Source organism: Euprymna scolopes, chromosome 19 (genome assembly GCF_053919585.1).
Source record: "Euprymna scolopes isolate OS-2025 chromosome 19, ASM5391958v1, whole genome shotgun sequence".
NCBI lineage: Eukaryota > Metazoa > Mollusca > Cephalopoda > Sepiida > Sepiolidae > Euprymna > Euprymna scolopes.
The window spans coordinates 579135-606770 of NC_136500.1; the positions used below are offsets into that span (position 1 = coordinate 579135).

General features: G+C 35.6%; 1 protein-coding gene across 6 annotated transcripts in view; it reads left to right on the plus strand.

Annotated features, from left to right (window-relative positions):
• Positions 1 to 27636, plus strand: part of LOC145303397 (proline-rich protein 5-like) — a 493349-nt gene that overhangs the window by 440405 nt on the left and 25308 nt on the right. For all 6 annotated transcript variants that reach the window (XM_080144706.1, XM_080144707.1, XM_080144708.1 and 3 more), the window contains 4 exons: positions 5688 to 5779; positions 14951 to 15047; positions 18255 to 18316; positions 22272 to 22434. In XM_080144706.1, the coding sequence (XP_080000832.1) occupies positions 5688 to 5779; positions 14951 to 15047; positions 18255 to 18316; positions 22272 to 22434 (414 nt within the window). The remainder of the gene's footprint in view (positions 1 to 5687; positions 5780 to 14950; positions 15048 to 18254; positions 18317 to 22271; positions 22435 to 27636) is intronic.

The window sequence follows — 27636 nt, forward strand, 5'->3', positions numbered from 1 at the left end:
CACAGACATAACACCCTTATCTCTAATACAACACACTGAACAATACCAACCCTACTTAACCTCGAAACCAACAACACTAGGAAACACCTAGAACCATAGTATAATATCTGTTCCAACACCTCGATCCCTCCTCAGTCAGTGGAGGAGAACCCCCTCATGACTGAATCCCTTCTATCATCCCTATACCCTCTCCAATTGCCCCCCCCCCCTCTGGGGAACAAAATCTTCCCCACACTAGGAACCGATCCTGGGTCTGGCCATACCCACATGGGGAGACAAATAAATAGAAACATTAAAAAATCCCCTATACATATTTTAAATACACCCCCCCCCCCTTCTAAACAAACATAATATAAGGAATACCCGAAAAGACTAAAACGAAAAATCACAATACTAAAATCCAAGAATCCAAAAAATAAATATCAAAATAGAATGAAAGCATCCCTACTCTTATTTCAGAAGAGCTGGTCTCCCCCCCCCCCTCCTCACACATACACATTAGTAACGACCTAGAATCACAGTCACCTTCCTAGAAAGCAAATAACCTCATAATACTATAAAACAGTATACACATTCTCAAACCAATAAAAGCAAACATGCACACGCACACACACACCCACACACACACACACACACACACACACCTACCCCACCCTAAAGGAAGAGAAAAAAACACTAGCAGAAAGAGAGTGACTACAGCCAGGTCAGCGCCCCTCCCCCCCCCCCCCCGACAAGCCCAATAAAAGAGTAATAAAAATTGAACATGCCAATGAATAATAAACACTTACAAGCCTCCACCCCTTGGAAACACTTCAAATGAACTACGAAAATTGCCATTTTACATCTCCAACACATTTGAAAATAATTTCTGACGAGGACGCTTCACAGAACGTCTGAAACGCGTGTAAAAACGATTTCAATGACTTAAAAACATTATTACAATGATCCAAACATAATTCTCAATGACTTAACTGGAAGTCAATGAGTTTGAAACTTGTCAGTTTTAACCCTTCTACTCTCTGCACTTAACTTGATGTAAACAAGTTGCTTCAAGCCAGTACTACGTTATCGCGTTATTGACGTGCAACACTGGTGCCCCTCGCTAGTAATAACAATGGTAAAATTCTAGCATTTACTATCATGGAAAACAGACATTATGTCGATGATGATATATTAATAAGCAATTGGAAATTCGTTGCTGATAAGTATGATGTACTTAGTATTTAAAAACTAAACTAATAAATAATTGCTGTCGGCAGACGACTGACATGCTTTGATTCTCTCAGCTAAAAGTAATTTCAAAACCGTTTTCAGATATTGTAACCATTAACCCTTTATGACCTCAATTATGATGTAGATAATTAAAAATGTTTGTTAGTTTTAGTTAGGTTAAAGGGTAATGATACCATGATTGTCTTTAAACTGGAAAAATTATGAAGTTCAATAGTTAAACTACCACGAAGAATTTTTGCATTTCATAAACTTATCTTGATCATTATAGTCATAGTGCTTGGAAAAAGTGTTTGCCAACAAACGAAATCCTCCACTGTCTGAAAGAGATGGCGGCATACTGAATGTAAGCAATGGACAGTTGCAATCTAGATGTATCTTGCATCTACACAGATACTGAACTAATATGTACAAGACGTGTTTGAATCAATTCCTACTTTATTTATGCTGTTATATTCATTAATTTATGAATGAACGAATTAGTTCAACCAGGTCATAAAAAGTTAATCATCAATTGGAAATTCCTTGCAGATAAGAACGATGTACTTAGTATTTAAAACTAAACTAATTAATAATTGCTGTCAGCAGACGTCCGACATGTTTTGATTTTTCCCAGCTAAAAGCAATTTCAAAACCGTTTTCAGATGTTGCAGCCATTAATTGACTTCTAGAATGTCTAGGATATTTTTGACAATCCCAAAACATTCAATATATGAGAAGGTATTCATGGTGTTAATTATTGCACGAAGAGGGTGTGTCAGCCAAATGCAATAGCAAAGTGCAATAAGCCATGTAAAAGGCAGATGTCTCTCTCTCTCTCTCTTTCTCTATCTATATATATATATATATATATATATATATTACACAATCTAGCAGCCAAAAATCTGGGATGGTTTAGTTTTGTTTTTTTTTTCAATTTCTCCAGAACATTCGGGGGGGGGGTACAACTAAACTTACACACATTTAACATATCTCTTATGTTGATACGCTGTATTAATTACACTTCATTATAAAGAATAGAAAAAAGTTCTGAGCCATCAATTTTTTTTTAAATTAAAGTGGCCAAAACCGTGGGACAAAGCAAAGAAAATAATTTATTGTGGACTGTGTAGTCAGTTTTTCCACTTTTCTACGTACGGAAATGACAAATCGATTACGTCACTTTGTAGTCATTGCAGCTGATTCCACCATCAAGACGCCTGAATGAAATTGGTCTGTTTGTGAGATCACCAGCTAAGAAACCGTTGATAAACAAGAGGAACAGGAAACTCAGATTAAGCTTTGCTCAAGAGCATGTGTTGTTGACAGATGATCAGTGGCAAAATGTATTTTTTTTCCTGATGAAAGTAAGTTTAATGTATATGGATCTGCAGAAGAAATTTATAAGGAGGTTTGATGGCGAAAGATTTAATAAAAAGTGCACAAAGAAAACGGTTAAGTTTGGTGGGGGTAGTGTAATGGTGTTTGGAATGATTTCTTGGGAAGGAACAGCTGATCTGGTCCGTCTAAACACCAGAGTTAATGGAACAATATACAAGAACTTGTTGAGAGATCATGTCATCTCCATACTTCGAAATTCTGAGTGTGAAAAACCTATTTTTATGCAGGATAACTTCCCCTGCCACAAGAATAAGTATGTAATGGAATTTTTGAATGAGCAAAACGTGGATGTTTTGGATTGGCCTCCTCAAAATCCAGACCATTGAAAACCTATGGTCTACTTTGGGGACCCATGTGAGTGCAAGAAACTCTATCGATACTGAAGATTTGTGGGTAAAACTTAAATAAGAATGGGCGACAGTTTCATGTGATGAATGTCGCCATTGAATGCAGTAGGTGCACTGCAGTTTTTTTTGTTTTTTTTGGGTTTTTTTACACAGTGATCACCACTTACCAAGGCCTGGAAGCCACTCAGGGATAAGGGTTATTGCAAGTACATTACGTTAGTGTGGAGATTTGATGAAGTGTTTACTTAAGGGGGGGCGGTTCATTAGGAATTTGTTAACGTTGGACTTGAAGACATCCAAGTTGTAGTCCGGTGGGAAACAGGCAGACGGAACAGTTCCACAGGTGTGCAATTTTAAGAAAGAAGCTTTGTTCATGGAATCCACGTTTTGATTTAGGCACAGATATAGAGTGGGGGAAATTTTTCATAATGGATTCAGCTAGACGGGTGTTTTTCATGAAAGATTGGCGAGGGGGGACCAGAGATTGGAGTTCAGACGAGCACCTGCCATGGAAATAACGATAAAACAAGGATATTTTTGTCCATCTACCACTACTCTTATGAGCCTATCGGAGAGAAATGATTTAATGATTGAGAAAACATTTCCAGTTATACCGTAGCTGGAAATCTTGTGAAGTAGACCCTTATGCCATACCTTGTCGAAGGCCTTTGATATGTCAAGAGCAATTGCCCTAGAAAGGAAGCCTTTGTCAAGAGATTCACTTATCCTGTGGGATATAACCGTCAGCACATCTGCAGTAGATCTTGCAGAACGGAAACCATATTGTGTGTCACTAAGAAGGTTGTTCCTGCTGAGGTGGTTGACTATTTCTCTATTTAATATGGATTCCAGCAACTTACTCATAACACAGGAGACTTATTGGCCTGTACTGAGAGGGAGATGACTTATCACCTGAATTCTTAAATACAGGGCAAACTGATGAGGTTTTCCAGGGAGTCGGAAAGCACTTCTCCTTAAGGCAGCGCTTAAATAGTTTCTTAAGTATGGGAGCAAGTTCTGGTTGAAGCTTTTTTAACACTATAATTGGGATGCCATCAGGGCCAGTTGCTTTACTGGAATCTAGGTTCTTGATTAGCTTGGCGACCTCATGCACGGATATTTGTATGTTACCTAGCTTATATAAAATAAAGGCTTGTTTACTAGATATTAAATGTATGTCCATCCATTTTGGTATATTGATGTTTCAATGTTATTATTTTAAAATTTATTTTCTTTGTCCCACGGTTTTGGCCACTTTAATTACCAAAAAGAAGTTGAAATGGTCATAACTTTTTTTCTATCCTTTATAATGAAGTGTAATTAATACAGTGTATCAACATAAGAGATGTGTTAAATGTGTGTAAGTTTAGTTGTAATCACCCCCAAATGTTCTGGAGAAATTGAAAAAATGCTAAACTGTCCCAGATTTTTGGCCGCTAGTGTATATATATATATATATATATATATATATATATAATCATCTGAGTGTCAACGCAATTTTAAATTGAATATGATAAGCACCATCTTTACTTCTGGTAGACTATTCCATGAAGCAGAAACACTCACAGAGAATGCTGGCTTTCTTCTAATGAGGCAAAAGTGATTATGGTATATGTAACACAAAACAGGATGGAAGGGAAAAAAAATAGTAATAAAAAAGGCAAGACAATAAGTCACGTGCAACAACCGTCTCCAAAGATTCTCGTCACTGATCAACCCCATTCTCCCCCATGGTTTTCTTATGTAGCCAACCGACAAGATTTTGCACACAAACTGTAAGACTTTCCATTACTTTGCAAGACTGCCCAGTTATAAAAGTTGTGGGCACCGCCATCTTGATTCTTTCCTCCCTTCTTCCCCAACAGCTCGACTCCACATGATGCACATACGAATGGACGCTCTAATCATAAGCCACAATTTTCCCTACAGTATATCTTTTGCTAGGTCATGGTTATGTGGTCTAATTATTTTACATTTTTGTTGGTCTAGGATGATGCTTCAAATTGGGATTCTGGGGAAATGTAGAGCCACCTGTTGCGTAAAAGAAGGGAAGAAGATACTTCATAATACAATTTCTTTTGGTTGTTGTTCAATTCGTAAGGCACCCATTTATCAAGTTTTTTGTCTTTCTAATCTCCCTCAAGTAGTTGGAAATCGTCGTATATGTTACGTCTAATTCAGAATCAAATTCTTGAACAGTTGTGCATGGATTGGCTTCAACTAAGGATCTTAATCGATTGTTGTCAACATCCGATGGCCAATCACTACACTCATCATTTTCATTACCACCACAGAATTTCTGAAACCACCATTGTGCTGTGCGTTTAGTAGTGGTCCTGGACCAAATGCTTCGTTGATATTGCAAGCTGATTCAGCAGCTTTTCAGCCTAGCTTGAATTGAAATAAGAAAATTGTGGAAATTTGTTTTCCATCTTGGATTCAATGTTCTGAAAAGAACATGTAATTGTTTCAAAATGATTGTACCTATTTATGATTGTAATTTCAACGATTAGATAGAGCAAAAAACGCTCTTTAAAATAATATATGAAATACTTACTTGAAAATGAAAAGAACCTTCTTGTCGATCTAATAGTTCTTAGCTGTATAGCTGCCAGACCTGTTATAGGTATCACTTTGATTATTTAACTGTTAACACTTGAGCATGGTATTCTTCTTTTTTTTTCTTTTTTTTTTTCGCTTCTTTCTATCCTCCCTTTCTCTCTTTTTCAGGTGCTGCATTGCTCGATAAACTTTCTGAAACATGGGATTATTTTTTCAAGGAAATTTTATTAACATTACAGGCCATCTTATATCCATTCCAAGTAAGAACACTTCATTTTTCTCTCCCTAAACCAAATATGTTGCCACTGGATCATAAGGGGCTACTGTGATATGATCCAGATTTATAAGGGAGGGAGTTGGGTAGCAAGATGTTTGTATGCATTAAATTAAATCTTTGCTTGTTAGTACATGAGACAGGGAGCATGGAGGAACTCCAAAGGTAAGCAACCCAAGGAAAGTAGCAAGCAGAGTAAAACATCTCCCAATATCTATAGACCTCTATAGTGAAGAGGTATAATGTAGTTACTAGTTGGACACATTGAGATTCTTTTTACATTGAGAGGTACAAAAGTCCTTTTGGGGCACAATAATAATTAACATTTTGATATCAATATTTACTTTATTTTCATTTTATAATTTTTTTTTTTTTAATTTGAAGTTTATGATTTTATTTCATCTATAATCTACTCCTTTAAAATGTTTTCTCAATCATAAAATCGTCTAGCAGTTCTAGGGAAGAAACTATTAGAGTAGAAGGCTTTTTTACATCTGGGGATTTCTACTGTGTAGGGGTGAGATTTTGCTACTTGCCGGGTTGGTCGGGGGTATTGATATAGAGGGGGTTCAAAGGCTTGTAGTTTGTCAGAGCACCTACCATTAAAATACTTGTAAAACAAGTAGAGAATTGCAACATTTCGTCGATAGGACAGAAGGTGAAGCCTAGCTGATAGTTCAATTTTACAGTCTTATTATAACAATGATCGATCAGAGTCATGCACGGTGAGGTAAATGAGAATAGAAATGTCAACAAGTTAGTCGTCACTGAAAAATGTTTGTCAGAGAATGAAAGAATCTATCTGGTCAGGTTCCTTACCTGGAACAATGTGACTCTCTCTCTCTCTCTAGATTTCTTTTCTTCCATCAGCTGCCTCAGATCTTCAGGATCACAGTTGGTGTTGTGTGCTATTTGCTGGACATACATGGATCTAGTCCTATGCTTGTGTGTCCATGCCATGAAGTCCACAGCAATACATTTCTCTCTTGCTTGCTGGTCTGGTAGTGACCAGCAAATCATAAACGTCGCTCCCTGAAGGTAGTAGATATGGCAGGTAGGTTGCCATAAAGTTGTTGCTTTGTGAGATGATCTTGCCAAGATATATTTAACACTATTCATAGCATAGTTATACATGCCGTTTAGCTTTCTTTCCAATCTTTTGGACAGACTCCATCACTACTCTGAAGAACTGCCTTTTCAGTTTGTCAGTTAGCCTTTAAGTCCATACTAACCGCAGCTTATCCAATGGAATCCATGATTTTGAGAAAAAAAATAAATAAAATTAATAATATACACCAAGAAATTAGAAAGATTTTTCTTACACACTTACTTATAATGCAGTGTAGTTGAACAGAATATTATCAACATCAAGAAAGTCTTGAGCTTCAGGCACCTTCTGTGATTGCTGCTTCTCTTCCTGGCTTACTTTACGAAGGTCTTGATCACGGAATAGCTGAGTATCGTATTTCTTGTGACGAGCAAGAATATATGTCAATTTTCTCTCATTTAAGTAACAAGGGTTGAGGGTACCTTGGAGTCAGTTGCAGGTCACTGATTAGACTTTGAACGTCCGTAAGAAACCTTCCCAGGCAATTACCTGGCACTATCAAGATTGCCACTGTAGTTCATTGCACACAGGTAATGCTCTCGAAAATTAAGCCAGAATGCAAACTTCCTGCAGTCTTTAAACTTGAAATGATCACTTGGCTTACAGTGAATGATACACCAGTAAAGTTGATCAAGGTCAAGAAAATCTTCCCTCTTCATTTAGACGGCTTCATGGCCTTCATGCACGACATTCCTTATTATTGAACAGTTGTCAGTGAACATGTACACATTGGCACAAGTACAAATGGCTTTTTCAACGTTTCCGAAAGTATGGTTACAGGTCATGTAGCTGTGACTAGGCATAAGATAAAATGTTCAATTTCTGTTAAACGAACACTGTGCACTTCACTGAGTTTTCAAATAGTGGAGGGGAATGTTGCTGACTTTATTAAAGACATATTCTTTCTAAGTGAAACTGGAATAGGGCCGGCCATTTCCCTAGATGAGTTACTCTAACTAACGGATACTCTAACTTAACAGCAAAATCTGACACCCAAGATCGCCATGGGCATGGAATATGTGTCTACATTAAAGATGGCTTCCCGTGTGGCAGGAATATCTCTAGAGAAGATCCTAATTTACGTTATATGGGTTTCCGGATTGCACTTGCTTACATCACTGCATTTATATTTGCCCTCTATCGGCCCCATAACAGCAGAGTTACTATATTTAAGAGTATATCTGAGAAAATAGACCACATCCTGTCTGCACATCCCTCGGCTAACATCCACATCTGTGGTGACTTCAACGTCCATAACGTGGAACGGCTGACCCACTCAAGTAAGACAGATGAATATTCATGTCTGTGGAGACTTTAATGTTCATAATGTGGAATGGTAAACTCACTCAAACAAGACCGATGATGAGGGGAGGTTCTGTCATAATTTCTCCATTGTTTATGACCTCACTCAGATTGTTCGCGAGCCCACCCGTGTGCCCGATACTACAGGTCAATATGCAAGCATCCTAGACCTTTTTCTCTCAACTTCCCCTGAGCTATGTTCATGTTCCATTCTTTCTCCTCTAGGATCCTCCAACCACTCCGTCGTATCAGTTAAGATAAAAATGAAATGTAATAAGTCCCCATATGTACCCCTCCACCGTACTGTATACTGATACTCCATGACTCACTGTGATAGCTTCCGTACATTCATATCTGATCTGCCTCTGCACTCCGTGTTTAAAAAGGAAGTGTCCTCTATACTATCAGACCTCACCGAATGGTTAATTGTAGGTATAGACCGATTCATACCATCTAAAATAAATTCCAACAAAAACCTAACAGCCAGCTATGGTTCTCCCCGGAATGTGCTGCTGCCATCGCGCACAGAAATTACTTTTTCCATAGTTACCAACGTAATAGATGCACTGAGACTAAAGCTGCTTTCAGGAACGCCAGCAACCACTGTAAAAGAGTAATAAAAAATGCAAGAGAGCTATATGCCCAGTCTGTTAAATTCAAAGTTGCTGATCAACGGCTTGGTTCCCACCAGTTTTGGCAAATAACAAATAGGATCTTGAACAGAAGCATGTTCTATCCCAATCATTATCAATGGACCTTAGGTCATCTCGTCAGCATCAGCCAAGGCTAAACTATTTGCAAAGAACTTTGCAGCTAATTCTACCCTATGCGACGAATACCATCAACTCCCCATATTTCCTCCTATAACAGAGAACACGCTAGGTAACATACAAATATCTGTGCATGAGGTCGCCAAGCTAATCAAGAACCTAGATTCCAGTAAAGCAACTGGCCCTGACGGCATCCCAATTATAGTGTTAAAAAAGCTTCAACCAGAACTTACGAAACTGTTTAAGCATTGCCTTAAGAAGTGCTTTCCGACTCCCTGGAAAACCTCATCAATATGTCCTGTATTTAAGAATTCAGGTGATAAGTCATCTCCCTCTCAGTACAGACCAATAAGTCTCCTCTGTGTGTGATGAATCCATATTAAATAGAGAAATAGTCAACCACCTCAGCTGAAAATTGCTCTTGACATATCAAAGGCCTTCGACAAGGTATGGCATAAAGGCCTACTTCACAAGATTTCCAGCTTCGGTATAACTGGAAATGTTTTCTCAATCATTAAATCATTTCTCTCTGATAGGCTCATAAGAGTAGTGGTCGATGGACAAAAGTCAGAGGCCTGCAGTATTAATGCTGGAGTCCCTCAAGGGTCTATCCTGGGCCCAACTCTCTTCTCCCTAAGCACATACTTAAATCATTCATTGACATCTATGCTAATGACACGACCATCTACGGCAACACATCAAAGGCTGTAAGTGACAAAGTTCTCTCTGATTCTCTCTCTTCTGATCTTGAGCGCGTAGTTCAGTGGGGGAAGACGTGGCTGGTTACCTTTAATGCATCTAAAACCAAACTTCTATCATTACATCAACGCTCTTATCCCCATCTGGCATCAATTGTGATGGATGGCTCTCATCTAGGAGAAGCCCCATGTTTTGACAAGCTTCTGGGCTTGACCTTTACTCCTAATCTGAAATGGAACACGTACATCAAGTCTGTTGCCAAGATCGCTGGAAAGATGGTGGGATCCTTCTACCGCTCCAGAAGATATCTCTCTACTGATGCAATTCTCTATCTATATAAAAGCCAAATACATCCAAGGATGGAATACTGCTGCCATATCTTGGCAGGAGCTGCTAAAAACAGCCTATCCTGCCTTGACATAGTACAAAATAGACTTCATGACTTAATGGGGGATGCCCTTTTCTCTTCCTTGCAACCTCTCTCCCACAGAAGAGACGTTGCGAGCCTATCTTTGTTTTATCGTTATTTCCATGGCAGGTGCTCGTCTAAACTCCAATCTCTGGTCCCCCATCACCAATCTTTCATGAAAAACACCCGTCTAGCTGAATCCACTATGAAAAATTTTCCCCACTCTTTATCTGTGCCTAAATCAAAACTTAAATTCCATGAACAAAGCTTCTTTCTTAGAACTGCATGCCTGTGGAACTCTGTTCCGTCTGCCTGCTTCCCACCTGACTACAACCTGGATGTCTTTAAGTCCAATGTAAATAAATTCCTGATGAACCACCCCCTTAAGTAGACACTTTATTAAAACTCCTCACTAACATACTGTACTTGCAATAACCCTTATCCCTGAATGGCTTCCGGGCCTTTATAAGTGATCATCACCTTGTAAAAAAAAAAAAAAAAAAAAAAACTGGTTCTTCAAAACCTCATTTTCTTTTTTTTTAATTATTTTCTAAACAAAAGAAAAACCCCACACTTTTTTCATACATTTCTATTTTTCAAATTTTTCTTGAATATTTTCACATTTTCAATAATAGTTGCATGGGTTAGTTAAAGTAGTTTGTAGTGATATTTTAATTTGTATTTGAGGTTATATGAATATGATATTACAATTCGTAGGAAGTTAGACGAATGTAATATTGCTACATGAATGTGGAATTTGGGCCCCATCTGCTCAACAGATTCATTTGTCTTTTCTCCTTTTGAAATTGATAAAGTGATGTGCCGTTTCTAGGTATAAAAAGAAAAACGTTTTAAATAAAAGAAAGCTATTTTTTCAATGAAAGACCCACATTTATCCATTTTAAATGATGAAATCTGTAATTCTCACTGATTAAAATGATGCATCTTTTATGCAAGTTGTATGCAATTATGCTTGTAAATGCTGCATGTCGTTCACCTGCTGCATTTTTTACTTATTTCCGATCTAATAAATATTGAGTTCTGACATAAAAATAACACAAAAAAAGTTGCTATGCCACTAAGTGGCTTTTGGCAAGATCAAGTTTAGGACAGATACTAAATCTCTATTATAATATCATTTGAGCTTCATGAATATGACATTCGTCCAACAACAAAGTCGTCTTTATTGGCTCAGTTTAGAATGGAAAAAAAGGTACTTGTTAGAGTCGGGACTTTAGTTATAATTTCATCTCTTCACACTTAAAGAAAATAAGAAACTAATTATTTAAGTGTGAACGCCCACTTAGAGAATGCCCATTCTGTTTCTTCAGACTGAAGGAATGTTTAAATTGGGGAAGAAAAAGGTCCAAATTCTAGTCTGTATTTCACTAATTTAAAAAACGGGTGTTTTTTTGTTTGTTTTTTTTTTAAAGTTGTACGATGTACATCTTATCATGCAACGAATTATACTTTGATGATGGACCAAAAGTGTTTAGCTTCTTGGTTGTCCCATGATAGTTTTCATACAAAAACCAAGGATCTGTTGGCATTTATTTTTTTTTTTTACTTGAGGTCACCACTTATCAAGGCCCGAAGGTCACTCGGGGATGGAGGTTAATGAAAGTAAAGTGGTAGTGTAGTAATCATTAATGGTGTAAATTGGGTAGAATTTGATTATTTATGGGAATGGCTCAACAAGAACTTGTTTACATTGGATTTGAAATCTACCATGTTGTATTCAACCAGGAAGTAGGACAGCAGAACAGTGTTCCACATGCAGGCAGTTCTGGGAAAGAAGTTTTGTTCATGGAATCTTCATTTAGATTTGGGCACAGAAAGTGTTGGGGAAATTGTTTATTGAGGTTGTAGCTAGTCGAGTGTTTTTTGTGCAAGTTTGGCATGGGGGGGGGCCATAGATTTGAGTTTAGTCGAGCACTTGCCATGAAAATAATGATAGCACAGAGTTATGCTTGCAATGTCTCTTCTGTGGGAAAGAAGTTGCAGGGAAGAGAAAAAGGCATCCCCTATTAGATTTCAAAGCCAGTTTTGAACTCTATCAAGGCTGGATAGGGTACGCCAATCAGCTCCTGCCCAGATGTGGCATGAGTATTCCATTTTAAGGCATACCTGGCTCTTATACAGATAGAGTATTTTCATCAGCAATCAATCTGACCTTTCTGAAATGAGGTATTGTTTGACTGTCCAAGCAAGTGCACTTTCGGCATTATCTCCTCCTTCAGGGGTTGATTTATTACCTATTGTATTAGGCACATCTACTAGTATAACAGTGCGCATATGAGCACATGAGAAAAAGGAGCTGTAAGATAGCTGATATTAGCAACCGTAGCCGAAAAAATTACATATGCAAATTAGAAAGTGTGTGCGAATTTATGCAAGAAGAAAAAGGAAAAAAGACACCACTTGGTCGGGAGAAGAAACTCCGTGCTGGAGAAGATAGACATGTAAAGTTGAAGATGCCAGCATGAGGTTGGAGAAAGAAAAACGCAAAATGAACAGTTCGAAAAAACAAGATGCAGGCATTGTTTAGAACGTAATGGAAATATATGCCTTTTGTTAAAACAGAAAGTAAAACGAATGAAAATTTTTAAATTTATTTATTGGAATCATTAGTGCTATAGCGTAAAATGAAATATTAAAAATCCTATCCCAAAAAATAAATTTAATTTCATAATTAAATCAACCAAAATGCATTTTGGTTGCTTCGTAAACAAGTCAGCTATTTTAATCTTTTATCAATAACTAAAAAACAAAAATGGCCTTAAGGATTTTATGTTATGTGTTTTCGTTGCCTATGTTTTATTCCATCTGTATTCCTTTTCGACTACGCCATATCATTACTATATTGTTTCCCATTATCGTATTTCTTTATTATTTTTCTCCATTTTCTACACTCTTTTGCCTCTATACATTCTTCTATTAGAATGTCACCCCATTTTAATTACTCGCATCGCTCCTTTCTAGCCTCAACAACTCTCACTCCCCGTTATATAACTTCCATTCTATCGCCATACCTTTTGTTTTGCTTTTTCCTTCATCCTTTGTTTTATATTTTATTCATCTTCCTTCTATCTTATTTTACATTTCCATTGTAATGTAACTTAAACTAGATGTCGCATTTTCTTATATTTGTAACCTAGCTCTCTTCTTTTCTGACGAGAAGCATTAGGCTTCAAAATACATAGGTATAAAGAGCGTTTATGACCCCCCCCCTTTCTATATGATGTTATTCTTTATTGAACCGACAAATAAATTCATACATATCTTATATTTATTTTTTCTTACATTTTCTTATATACATACTAGCAGGGTGGCTCAAGGGGTCACTAAAAACAAAATAGAAGAGGTTAAAAGGTGTAACATCTCTCTACCTCTCTCTGTTCTTCGATATTTCTCTCTTTCCTCTCACCCATTTTCCTTCTGTTATTCCAACGCTTATATAGAATGAAAAAATAACTGAGGAAACCTCTAGAGTGCTACTAAAACAATCTTTTCCGAGTGTCTTGCCAAAGCCTCCTTTCTTTTGAAGAGAAATATTCCAAAAATAACATTAAATAAAATCTGAAATTGATGTCTAATCATTTTGAAATGATTAGACATTTTGTCTTTATATTGGTACATAAGAAGACTGAAAATGCCTGATTCACCCCTGACGAAACTTAACCCAGTTGACTCTCTAAGAATGAATATTTTTTTTTTTTTTTTTTTTTTTTTTTTTTTTAGATATGGTTCACCCAGAACAAAAAAATACTGACGTTGTGGTTGTTTGTTTTGTAAATGTTTTTTATTTAACCGACATACATACACATAACAGTCCTTTATCTAATAGACTAGCCGATCCTGCCAGCGTATTTATTTACCCACTCCCAAAAGTAAGGTATCACAAAAAAATGCGTTTTCGTTTGTTATTACGGGGGGGGGGGCGTAGATGTTATATTAAAAAACGATATCAAACATGTGAAAACCAATTTCACTGTGAATATGACTGAAATTAAATTAATGTGAGAAGAGAAAGATGTTTAGTATTTCGATACATTAAAATAAGTGCTAACTAACTTGATTAATGAAGGACAATAACATAGAGTTTAGGCTGTGGTATTTATCTTTCCTCTCGGGTGTCTGAAAAAGATAAGTAGCAATATTTGAAGCTGATAATGTGACAGCCATGTTTAATTTTATATTTGTTTCTCTTCCCCCCCTTTCTTTCTCTCCCTCCTCTTTTTCTCTCCTCCCTCTCTCTTTCTCCCTCTCCCCACCTCTGACTTCGAACAGAAGTAAAAATATAATTTATGTTAATTGATATCAATTCACATTGTTTATGAAAGGCTTTTGGTATTTTTAATCGTGTAGGAGTAAAATACAAAATGGCTGCCTTGTTTACAAAGAAATAGGAATTTAGTTTTATTTTTAACTTTTTAGTTATTTATTTTTTCAGAAGTCGATTATTACCCTTTAATGTATAAGTTTCCAATGTGACTGTTTTCTTAGCTGGAATAAGTATTTTTAGGGGGGAAAAATTGATGCAAAATAAAATATTTTTGTGCCAATAACATAATAGAAGGAAAACTGTCCAAATCAATGTATCAGATGGATTGCTATTTGGGTCTGATTTTGAAAATCTGGCAAGATAACTTCATATGATAGATAAAGAAATTCGAGTTTATTCTGTTTCTACTAATGTTTCAATCCATACAAACATGAAAAGAAATATCTTCTCGATTCTCATATCTTTTTCTCTTCACTTAATGAATTAAAAAGAAAAAAACTAAATGAGCTTAATATTTTTCCTCTGCAGATTTAAACTGATTTCATATTGTAATTTGTTTCATTTATTTTATTCGTTTTTTACAGGACTGTCCACCCGAGGATGTCACAATCTCTTTACGGCAGCTCATTTTGGCTGACTTCAGAGACACTGTACTATTAAAAATCAATTTGGATGTTGAAGGTAATCCGCGTAATAAATCCATTCCAACTGCCCACCCAATTTTCTACTATCTCTCCTTCCACCCTTCTGCCCTGCGCGCACGCACACACACATACACACACAGTGGGGGATTGAAAGAAAGATAGCTTCAAAGTGATCTGTTTGGCGAAAGCAAGTCTATGATGGTTATAAGAGATTTGTTCCAAGGCAACTAAAGCTCTCCACTTTGAAACTTGACTTGCAGTATTGAATGTCCTTGACACAACTGAATGTGTGTGTGTGTGTGTGTGTGTGGTACCTGTTGCAAAGCCTATTTGTTGAGAACTGCCTACTGAGCCTTTTGAGACCCATTAACAGCAAATAATCACGTATGTGTCAGGCAAAAGAACATACCTATGCACAAACGATCTCATGTCATCTGAACCAAGACTTGTATGTCAGCTGGATCATGCTCTCACTACACAGAAGTTGAGTGCAAACCACCTGACATCCACCTGTAAGATTCTACTGAGAGACGGCTGCTATAAAATGTGACACAATGAAGTGTATAAATGTCGCCTCTGGACGATCTGTATAAAAGTGAATAATGAATGCAGCAGTAAGTCCTGGGAGCATGTTTACCAGAACGAACAGTTGGAAATAAGTCATACACTATCCACTATGACTGTGCAATTGCTATAGCTACATACTTAGAAAACAGAGCTAATAAACTTGATATAGTGATATGGGACAAGGAGAAAGAAGCAACCTTAGTAGAAGCTAGTGTCCCCAATGGTGCTGGGTTAAACAAAGTTGAGAGGGAAAAGATAACGAAATACCAATGTAATTTATGTACGACATGAAAAGAAACTGGAATCTTAGGAAGATTTTCATCATTCCAGTAATTATAGGAACAACTGGACTTATGAAAAAGAATTTTGAAAACTGTCTGGCAAGTATACCCGGTGTACCAAGTGGAGGAGAAATTTTAAAAATTGCACTTAAAGGGATGGTTAGAATCTTAAAATGATCTCTCGGTTGGAATGTATGAGATAGCTGGTCAATATCTGCCATCCCCAGCTTGAACAAAAGAAAATTAAAAACAAAAGTAAAATTAAAACAAAGTTTGGACTACTGAGCCGTCTGAGTGCCAACAACCTGACATTGCAATCTTGTAGAAATAGCCTTCTTCTATAAAGAAGTAGCGATTACTCATATCATATGTGATATTCATTATTATTATTATTTGTACTCAGCAGGAGTTCTCACACAAGTCATTATCGGAGATTATTCACTGATAATGACCGGTGGTGTTCCCTGGAATTTGAGTAACAGCAAGACTCTCCAGATGCCAGTACTCGCCATCTCTTTTGATAATCTTTGCAAATGACTTTGCATTATCGCAACAGCTGCTTATCTTTGATTTCTTATTGGTAATGACCATTGGTCTTTATTGGAATTCGGATAGAAATAAGTCTTTGTACTTATCCAGTTGGGGTCTGATTAGTGTTTCCCTCCTTATTCTTTTGGCCCTTTGTAATTATGTATGTATTATTATTATTTCAAGTATATACACATTATTCATTAAGGTATTTATATTTTTTTGGTATTCAACAATGCTAAATATCTGAATAGAAATTATTATTAGTAGTAGTAGTAGTAGTAGTAGTAGTCGTACTACTACTACTACTACTAGTAGTATAAAATATATTTATGACAAATAAGCTACACAGGATTGTTATAGCAATCATGAGATTATGTTTAGCAGACCATTAAAATTGTAGATAAGTCTGTCGATTTAATTAATATTTAAAGGATTTCTTGTTTAACTAATGGGAGGGAAAACGAAAACATATTTTGTGTAGATTTCGTATTATTATTACAGAGCTTATTCCATTCCCAAAGGAACTCATTGGGCGAAATGCATGGATATATAGTTTGCAATTGCTCTTATGTCTAAATTATGCTTTCTCTAGCTAATTAACCAAATGGGATTTGTTGGCTATATTGCCTATTAGTGGACCATTATTTCTATTATCCAATAGTCAAACACTTTTCAAACAAATCGCTCTCAAGTCCTTTGTTTTTAAGAGTTTATTCCATTTCCACTTTTAACTAAATCAAATTAACAAATGGTAATTTTAGTGTAACACATGAAACTTAAAATAATTCATTTATCCATTTATTTTGTTACCTGTTATTTGTTACAATGTTTGTATTTATTTTTATTTATCCCAAAGTAAAATTTATTCTGTATTTACAGCTAGCTGTTAATTTGTTTCTACAATTTAGTAATTTTTTGGTATCTTTAAAATAAGAAAATTTTAGTTTCTCATTCAAACATAATCTACACAGTCATCTTACATTTTACAAACTGATGCTCGATTCATGCAAGCTAGTCCAAAAGACGTTTGAAACATTCCATACGTTTCTATGGCATTTTTCCAAGTTTAGAACAGAATTTTATTGCATATCGTTTTTCTAAAGTGTCCTCGTGTCCAGATTGCATTTTTGAAATTCAACAGCTGTGATAATCAGTCCTTAGTAGTGTGTATTCCAATTGCTGCTGGAGCTGTTCATTTGAACCTGAAATCATAAACATTGGTCAGTCATCTCATAGTACGTATAGCAATAGCATACTGAATTTTCAAGAGTCTTTGACAATTTTAAATTCCTGTACAAAAACGTCTGGAAACTTATTGAAGGCACCTAGTAAAAAATATGATCATTGAATCTATTGTGTTTTTTCTTTGTTTTTTCTTCAAATCAAATATTTTGTAATTCCTGTTTAACTTAATTGAACTGTGTTACCCAATCATACTGTCTGAAGATATTGACTTTCAAATCTAAAATGACTTGAACATCAATGTTGTTTTTTCTTTCTCTTTGCGAAACTCAAGATAAAAAACGATTTTCCCATAAAAATAATCAAACCAAATCACGATGAATACATATTTAAATATATAAAGAAAACTTAAAGCATGAAAAACTTATCAAAATGATTGAATTCAGTATTAAATAACTGAAAAAGGATTGATATGCCATTAAACAACTAAACCAACTCAAATGATGTCACCATTTTGAACTAGGGGAAGAAAAGAATTTTGAAAATGAAAGACCATAATTTCCATTCATATCTTTGGCAGAATTATGTTTCACACAAGTGCTCTAGACAACTTCCAAATTGAAAAATGATCTTTCTCTAGACATTTTTAACACATGATCTTTTTTTCCTTTTACTTTTAACAGAAGCACTCGAGATGGCACCTGTGGTACCTGAACCAATCAAACAGATGGTCTTAGTTTTACAGGTAAGAAAGTAATTATTTATATTTACGAATTAGCAAGGAGATCATGTTTAGCAGACCATTAAAATTGTAGATAAGTCTGTCGATTTAATTAATATTTAAAGGATTTATTGTTTAACTAGGGGGAGGGAAAGCAAAAACATATTTTAATTTGTATAGATTTCGTATTATTATTACAGAGCTAATTCTCTATTGAATATTATATTGTTCCTAATATATAGTACGGATTTCAAACATATTTTTAAACGACTTTGTTGCCATTAGCTATAATCAAAACTAAAACGTTTAGTACTCCAGCTTGCTTGCTCCTTAAAGTTTGAATTGTTTTTAAATTCATTTTTACTGTTCAGAGTATATTGCATGTGCTGCTCAGACGCCATCTTGGTCATTGCTGACTTGCCCATCTTCATCAATTTGTTCATTCTCCAGAGGTTGATTTATGGACTCTATCAGTGTTTGTTTGTCTTTTTCATATAAATAGAAACTGAATCGAATCAAATCAGCTCGCTGGCCTTCGTGGCCGACACGTCTTGAAAGCAATCAGCTTTGATCAATGTGGGGAATACCCTTCATATCAGACAATTGTTATTCATTTGAGAGCTCCCCCGAAAAAGGGAGAGATTGGTTTCCCTAACATGGTGGGGAAACAAATAGAAACAGCGGAAAGTTGAACTGGCCTTCAGCCAACGTTTATTTCTGCACCTGCGTATTCACTTAGCAAGTCAACGTTTTCATTAACATCGCTAAATTTGAACGCTTTTCACTTTCTATGGCCTCGTAGCGTAGTGGTAAGATGTCACGTTTTCTTTCATTTTCTTTTCCGCCTTCGTGTCACTGTGTCATGTGTTTGAGCCTGTCTAACTTCTAACACTTTTCTTTTACACCTCCAAACACCCGAGTACCTCTGCTAGTAGCTAATAAAAAGGGAGCCTTTTGGGTTACTTTTGACTATAACCGTTCATATAATTTTTTTTTTTTTACGTAGAATACCCACCTCCAAAAATGGATTTCGTTTTTAAGAAATCAGTGTGTGCTTTTATGACCTCTTCCTTGATTATCCCTAGTATTTATAGGATAGGCATTCTGAACATTTTATTTTTTTACAATCCCAAGTATTTGCGTTCTATTACTGGCAATAAATGTATGATTTGTTCACAAATAATATTTTTATGAATCTTAAGTATGCTTTGTTCTTTGTAGAATATGATAAATCTTACTTTGTTTTTGTTTGTTTTTTTTTTTGTTTTTTTAGCAACTATAACATGCTTTAGTTATTTTCAAAATATAAACATAATTTTTCACTTGTTTATTTCTGTATTGTGTTGGAAATTTCAAATTGAAACCGATACTGAGAAAAATATTTATGTTTTTGTAAATGATAGCATTTGAAAATAAAATTTCACTTTACAAAACTAATGATGTGAGAAATGTACATGACAGTTTGGTGCATAATCTCTCTCTCTCTCTCTCTCTCTCATATATATATATATATATATATATATATATATATATATATAAGCGAAAATGTATGTGTGTTTGTGTGTCCGCTAAAAGCTTTCGACAGACAGAACAAAAATTAACAAACTCTGTATCATATTGAAGCTCCATCCTTCGCCCGAAAAATTGGCCAAAAACGTTCATTTTTTTCACCCTGAAATCAACAATTTTCTACAGGGGGGAGGGTCAACAAAAACCGTCCTCTCATGACGAGATCGGCTCTACGCATGCGTCAGATGACGTCATGACCCCTGATTTAGTTTAAATAGTTGAAGAACTGACTAAATTTCATGTACGTCGTATTAGCTCAGTTTGTTAGAGCGTTGGTTCATTATTTAAACGGTTTGGGGTCGAATCGTAGTGTGAGATGTCTTTTTTTTTTTTTTTCGATTTTTTAAATTTAAATATTGAATCAGTGTTATTTAAGCCATTTTTCACGTAACGTACGTTTCTGTTTTGTTTTTTTTTTACTTCGCTTATTCTTAGGTTTTCATTAACATCCCCGACCGACCACACACACCCAAAAACACCCGGGTACCCACCGATTTTTTTAATTTTAATATCGAAACAGGCTTATTTAAGCCATTTTTCATGTGTTTTTTTTTGTTTTTTTTTTTTTTTTTTTTTTAGTTTTAACGTTCGTTTTTCTGTTTTCTTTTTTGTTTTTGTTTTTTCGATTTTTACATTTAACATCATTTGTTTGCCTTACGTTAGTTTTTTTTTTTTGTGTGTGTGTTTTTCGATGTTTTGGTTACCCCCTCCCTCCCCACCGCCCGGGTACCCCCCGCTTAAGTTTTAACGTTCGTTTTTCTGTTTTCTTTTTTTACTTCGCTTATTCTAAGGTTTTCATTAACACCCCCGCCCGACCACCCACACCTCAAAACACCCGGGCATCATCGGGTACCCCTGCTAATCTATATATATAAAAGCGAAAATGTGTGTATGTTTGTGTGTCCGCTAAAAACTTTCAACAGACAGAACAAAAATTGACAAACTTGGTATCATATTGAAGCTCCATCCTTCGCCCGAAAAATATTGAAAAATTGGCTAAAAACGTTGATTTTTTTCACCCTGAAATCAATAATTTTCTACAGGGGCGGGGGTCAACAAAAACCGTCCTCTCATGACGAGATCGGTTCTACGCATGCGTCAGATGACGTCATGGCCTGATTTAGTTTAAATAGTTGAAGAACTGACTAAATTTCATGTACGTCGTGTTAGCTCAGTTTGTTAGAGCGTTGGTTCATTATTTAAACGTTTTGGGTTCGAATCGTCGTGTGAGATGTCTTCTTTTTTTTTTTTCTTTTTTTTTTCGATTTTTTAAATTTAAATATTGAACCAGTGTTATTTAAGCCATTTTTCACGTAACGTTCGTTTTTCTGTTTTTTTTTGTTTGTTTGTTTTTTTTACTTCGCTTATTCTTGTGAGAATGGATGACTCGAGAGTTCCTTAGCAACTTTTTTATGAGCAACTGACAAATTCTTGCCGCTCAATAAGGCGTCTCCTGCTTCATCACAAAGATAAACTAAAAGACAACCTGAAGCGTTGTGGAATTTCTTTGAGTTCCTTGGGGAGTGCAGCGGGGGATCGCAGAGAATGGAGGAAGATGTGTTTCCTAGGGACCAAAGAATTTGAACGTAACCACCTTCATCATAGGGATGCCCTTCATGCCAATATGAAGGCAAAACACAAGAAAAATCCACCTAAAGATTAATATGTATGCGACTGTGGTTTCAAAGCACGCAGCAAAGCAGGGTTATCTGTTCACTCGAGAAGGCATCTTTGGCCGACAAGCATATGCAAGTTCACCATCTGCGGAAGAGTGTGCCAGACGTCTGCAGGATTGCAATGATGCATGTGGTGTCACAGAGCTTAGAAGCTGTTGAAGATTCCATACTGAACCCTCATTCATCGTCTTTGATGAGAGAATCCACCATATACTAACTATTATACTATATATATATATATATATATATATATAAATAAACTACTTCATTTAATCACATAAAGTAATATACGAAGATATAATTTTATGCATAAATTTTCAGTATTTACTTCAATACATAGGTAGAGTTAGGTAGTAAGTTATGAAAATATATATGGCAATTAAGCTACACAGAATATTCAGTGTTTAATTCTCGTGAGAATTCATCAGGTTTATGCGAAAAGTACTTATATATAGTACACACATGCTAGCCGTCCTGACCTAACGTTGCCTGAGAGTATTTATATTTTCACGCTTGTGTTTCATTGCCATGAACAATTGTTGATGTGTTCTCGGTATATAACCCAAAAGAAGTTAAGATCGTGTAAAACAACTAAACCAAATCAAACCTAAAAATAAATTACCTGTGTTAAGCATGCGTGATGAGGTGCTAAATTTGTTCAATTTTAAACCTAAAGTCATTTTTTTTTTCACTTATTGTAATAGATTGCATTTTTTTCTTCTTTTTTTTTATAGGGCATCAACGACGGAATTAGTTTAGAAAACCAACTGAAACTTGAACGGATTGTTGTGAGGACCGTGTATCCCTATCTTGGAGTACGCGGATTGTATGAAAATGGTGAAACCGAGCCTACCATTGAAGCTGCAACTGCAGCTAACATATCTGCAAAAGAAACAGGTTGGTTATCCATTTTTTTTTTTTTTTTTTACTGTTTATCACCCCCCCCCCACTTTACTTGGATTACCCCCTGTTTATTTCTTTGTAACTTTATTCTCTCTACTTCCTTACTCCTTATCCTTTCCCTCTTCTCCTCTTCACCCCACCTCCTTCTCCTCTCTCTCTCCCTCCTCGTCTTCTCTCTTTCCACCCCTCCTTGTCTTCTTTCCTCCCTCCTTTCACCTCCTGTCTCTCTCTTTATTTTTCTATTTCTCTTGTTTACATATTCTTTAATTGTTCAATTTTTAATTAATAATCGAATAATACATTGTTTTCTGTGTGCCACCGATAACAATTAAAAAAATGTTTATCAGCTGTTTTTTTTTTTTTTTTTAATCTACTAACATCTCTTCATGCATCAATTGTGTATTTCTATTGTCTGTAATACGCCATTCATTCAAACATACAAAGATAATTGTGGAATTGTCTTTCTTCCTAATGATAAATCAAACCTTGTAAAATCTGAGATATTCAACAACCGAAAATTTGTAAAAACTTAAGTTTGAGAAGTAAAACATGCTTTTTTGTTTAAATTAGTTTTTTAACTAAAGATTATATGAGAAATACTTTGTATCAATGTAAACTAATAAAATAGATTATAAAAATAGGTTGGGATTTTTAGGTTTAAATACTTTATTAGAGAGAAGATGGTGAGAGTAATTTAAACTTTTAAAATAATTCATTCTAATATGTAAAACATTTGTTTGTTTGTTTTTTTTTAATTTTAACATCTCTCCTCATATCAGTTAATTTTTTTTCTTTAATTCTGAACCCCTGATCATTAATCCTTTCATGGCATCCTTCATCTTATTTGGCTGGAATTTGATGGATACTCCCGTTCATTTCGACGGATGAGGTCCACTATAACAACTAAGTTGTTCGGAAACATCTTGATGATTTGTTTATAGTGATGAAGGCTTGTTTTGGTACAACTGCAAATCTCAGTTGGTGCAAATGATTGCCACAAGACAAAGCAGCCAGTAGACCTCAAGTCTTACATCAGGGTTTTCCTCCTCCCAGATGCATGTCTTAATGAAGACTGAAGATGCATCTCGCCCAGTGGATTAACCTCCCCCACCACCACCAGATAACAACCTGGAAATTTCTACGTGGTACATGCAGTACCTAGCATTCCCAAATGATTATCTATCCAGGGTCATTATTTAATTTAGATGATTTGGCAAGAACTGGTGCGTCAATATGATTGTTATATATACTTTTGAAGTTAAGTGTAATTCTTCAGGTGCAACTGTTTGTCTAGAATGATTAATGGGGATTGACTGTAGGTTCAGCTAGAGCCTTATATGAAAAGTAGATAATTGATTGCTTCCTGGTATATCAATAAATAGGCGCACAAAATGGATGAATGTGAAAAAGATTCTAGCTCGTGTGTGTATATATATATATATATATATATATATATATATATATGGTATATGCTCTATATTTTTTCGTTCGTTTTGCTTACTACTTTCTCTTTTTTCCTTCTTTGCTTGTACTGAGTGGAAATGGGACACACTTAAATCAATTGCTCTATGCTATGTCTGCACAATGAAAATCCAACATAAAAACTGGTATTATCAGATCAGGCTGTTTGAAGATATCGGCTTCCCAACTTAAATGCACCTGATATTGATATTTTTTCTTTCCCTTTGCAAAACTCAATCATGTTATGCAAACCCAAAAACAGAAACAACAAATTTTCTCTACAAAGACAACAAAACTACACATCATGAATAAATATTTTAAGATATAAAAAACTTGAAGCATCAATCTTTTTTTCCAAAATTACTCGATTCGACATTAAATAACATAAAAACGTTGATATGCCATAAAACAAATCAATCAAACCAAACACTCTGAATAAATATTTGATATATAAAACTTAAAGCATAAAAACTTTTTTTCAAAATTATTGGATTCCACACTAAATCACCCAAAAAGGGTTGATAGGCGGTAAAACTAAATGACCAAAATAAAAACATTAGCTCACATGTAGCTGTGAATTAACGAATTCTCAACTGAGAAAATAATTTGTGGGCATTTGAAAGGAACACCTAAACACCCTGAAATATTTCACAGAGTACCAAAATATCATGTTTAATGAACCGCATCTCCAACTAACCTTTCTTTAAAGAAATACAATGTCGTTAGACAGCGAGAAAGTGCTCTTAAATGAGGTGGAGCCTAAAAGCAAAGTCAGAAATCATGTGACGTCGAGTAATTCTCTGGCTCAGCCCCTGAACATAGATGGGAGCAGATGTGAGACATTGTTATCCTGGTCAGCTCCAGCAAGGGTGGGGACAATGGCATATTGATAGCTGAAATTTATGTTATTGGCATCTCTCTCTCTCTCTCTCTCTCTCTCTCTCTCTCTCTCTCTCTCTCTCTCTCTCTCTCTCTCTCTCTCTCTCTTACACCCACACATTTTAGTTTTCAGTCATTGTTTTGAACAAACCATCATTCACAAGTTTTCTATCAACGGTCGGGTTTAATGATGCGAGCATGACCGACAGTCTGCGGTATGAAAGATGTACAGATGCATGTTTACTCATCTGTGACAATTAGCAGTATCTTACAATATTGGCACTTAGAAGTATCCTTTCATTACAATACACAAATTCGGAAAGTCAAATAATGTTCTTTTTTCTTCTTTAAAATAAATTATTTACCTTGATCAAGCTTTCGATTTGTATAAGTCCTTCTCAAGAAAGACATTTTCCTTCATTCATTTTTTTATTAATCTTTCCTGTTCAAAATATAAAACTCTCTCATGAATAGTAGTCTCTTAGCAAATAACGGTTGGTCTGAATGGCAGTGTGTCACACGTGGCTACATAGTGTGTGAAATAGTAGTATGTATGTAGTTAATGAAGTAAAATATTGGCATTTAGAAAACTCGTTTATGCTGTAACAAAATATATTTTAAAACAAACACTACGCAGCTGTCCTCTTCTAAATTAATTGGCATTATAAAGAAATAAGGTGAAATTGGCATTTACTAAACGATGGCCCTCTATCATCCGCTTATAAAGATATGGGATTAATGGTATTATAGTAAGCTGTAACAGACAGCCTATCTGACTCCAAAGATAGATAAACGGACATCATCAAAGTTTTATTTTATTTCAACTGTGCTGAAATAAAGGAATGAAAACTGCTCGGTCAATCTTTATAAAGAACTAGCTGGCTACTCGGTGTTACTTGGTCGTACAATAAGTTTAAACATGATATTTTCAGTTATTGTGTATGTATTATTATAAAATCAATCCGTTATTGATTATTATATTATTATGAGGAATAATTTGCCCAATAAACTAATTTGCAAAAAGATTTTTTTAAATAATGATAATGTCATTCATCATCAAATTCCGTCTGTATTTGTTTACAGTATCATGCCAGCTGATATTTGGGCTTGACGATAAATTCCTTGAAAAAATCACTTCTGATTAATGTTTAGTTTTATAATATGCAAACAAAGAAATGATTTGCGGCTATTTTAAATGGTACCTCTTTTATTTAATTGAACTCCTTTTTTTTTTTTCTTTTTTATTACATTTTCACCCCAAACAAGGCATATTGCCACTTTGTTGTAGGGGGCTACTACCAGGGACATAGGCATCAGGGGTACTGTGTAGGGAGTTGGGCAGCAAGATGTCGGTTCACGTTACACTTGAACTTCTGCATGTCAGTACAGTTGGGGAAGCAGGAACCCGGCAGGGAATTCCAAAGTCTAGCTGTCCTGGGGAAGAAACTACTGGAGTAGAAGGCTCTCTTACATCTAGGGATCTCTACTGTGAAGGGGTAGGATTTAGCTGCTTGTCGGGTTTGTCAGGGGTATTTACGTCGAGGGGGCATAAGTGCTTGCAGTTCGTCAGAGCATTCACCGTTAAAGTACTTGTAGAAAAGGCAGAGGGATGCAACATTTCGTCGATGGGACAGAGGCTGAAGTTTAGATGACAGTTCAGGACCTATCAGATTGGCGACTCTCTTTTGAACCTTGTCTAGGAGCGAGAGACTAGTGGCAGATGCACCAGCCCAAATATGACAACAATACTCCATACATGGGCGAATGGTCGCCTTATAGGGGTATAGGATATTTTCGTTAAGAAAAAAATTACAATAAAATGGTGAGATACATCCGGGCTTGAACAGGGGATCATTCGATTGCTCTACCATTGAGCTATAAATCTGTTTTTTTAACAATTCACTTCAAAATGCTGGTGCTACCAGATAAGGCTGTCTGAAGATATTGGCTTCCTGAGATAAAACTCACCAACTATTAATGTTTTTTGCTTTTCTATTCCCTTTTGCAAAACGTATTTATGTTCTGCAAAACCAAACTCAACAGCTCATCTTTCTCCAATTTCTCTCTCTTCCCCCGCACTTCCTGTCTGATTTCCTATCTTCAAATGTACCAAACATTAATATTTTATCCCTTTTCCCTCTCCCATTGCAAAACTCGTTCATGTTATGCAGGGCAAGAAACAAAAACAACAAAATCCTTTACAAGACAACCAAACACTACAAACTAGTGATTGAAGATACAAAGAGCTTGATGAATAATAAACTCCTTCTACAAAATAATTGCAACAGGAATAATCCAAACGGGTTGATGTACTATGAAACAAAATGACTAAACCAAACATCACAAATAAATGCTTGAAGAACTAAAGAATTTGAAGCATAAAAACTTTTTCCCAAAATTACTGGATTCGGCCCGAAAAGGGTTCATATGTCATCAAACCAATCATTTTAAAATAAGTCGGAATTTTTATATCATTTTTATTTATTTTATCCTTTCGGAGATGAGGCTTCATAATTTGTGTATTCCATTTTTTGCAGACTGTTATCCTCATCTTCATCGTTGTTGTTGTTTTGCCACGTTTCGGCCAACCCATCCTTTGGCCTTCTTCAGGTGATTAACCCCAACAGAATAAGAATGCTGAGTTTTGTAACTGTATCCCCAGGCATTACTACCTTCCATAGTTGCTCATAATTTCAAATTATAAAGCATCATCTCAAAAAAGGATTCTAAAATAACAAAAAAATATATAATACCATTCACTACAGACCCAACAACGGAATACCAGATAAAGACACAAAATTTGATTTATAAGACCATAAAATACAACCTTGATCGCCCTTCAGGGCTTGTGATACA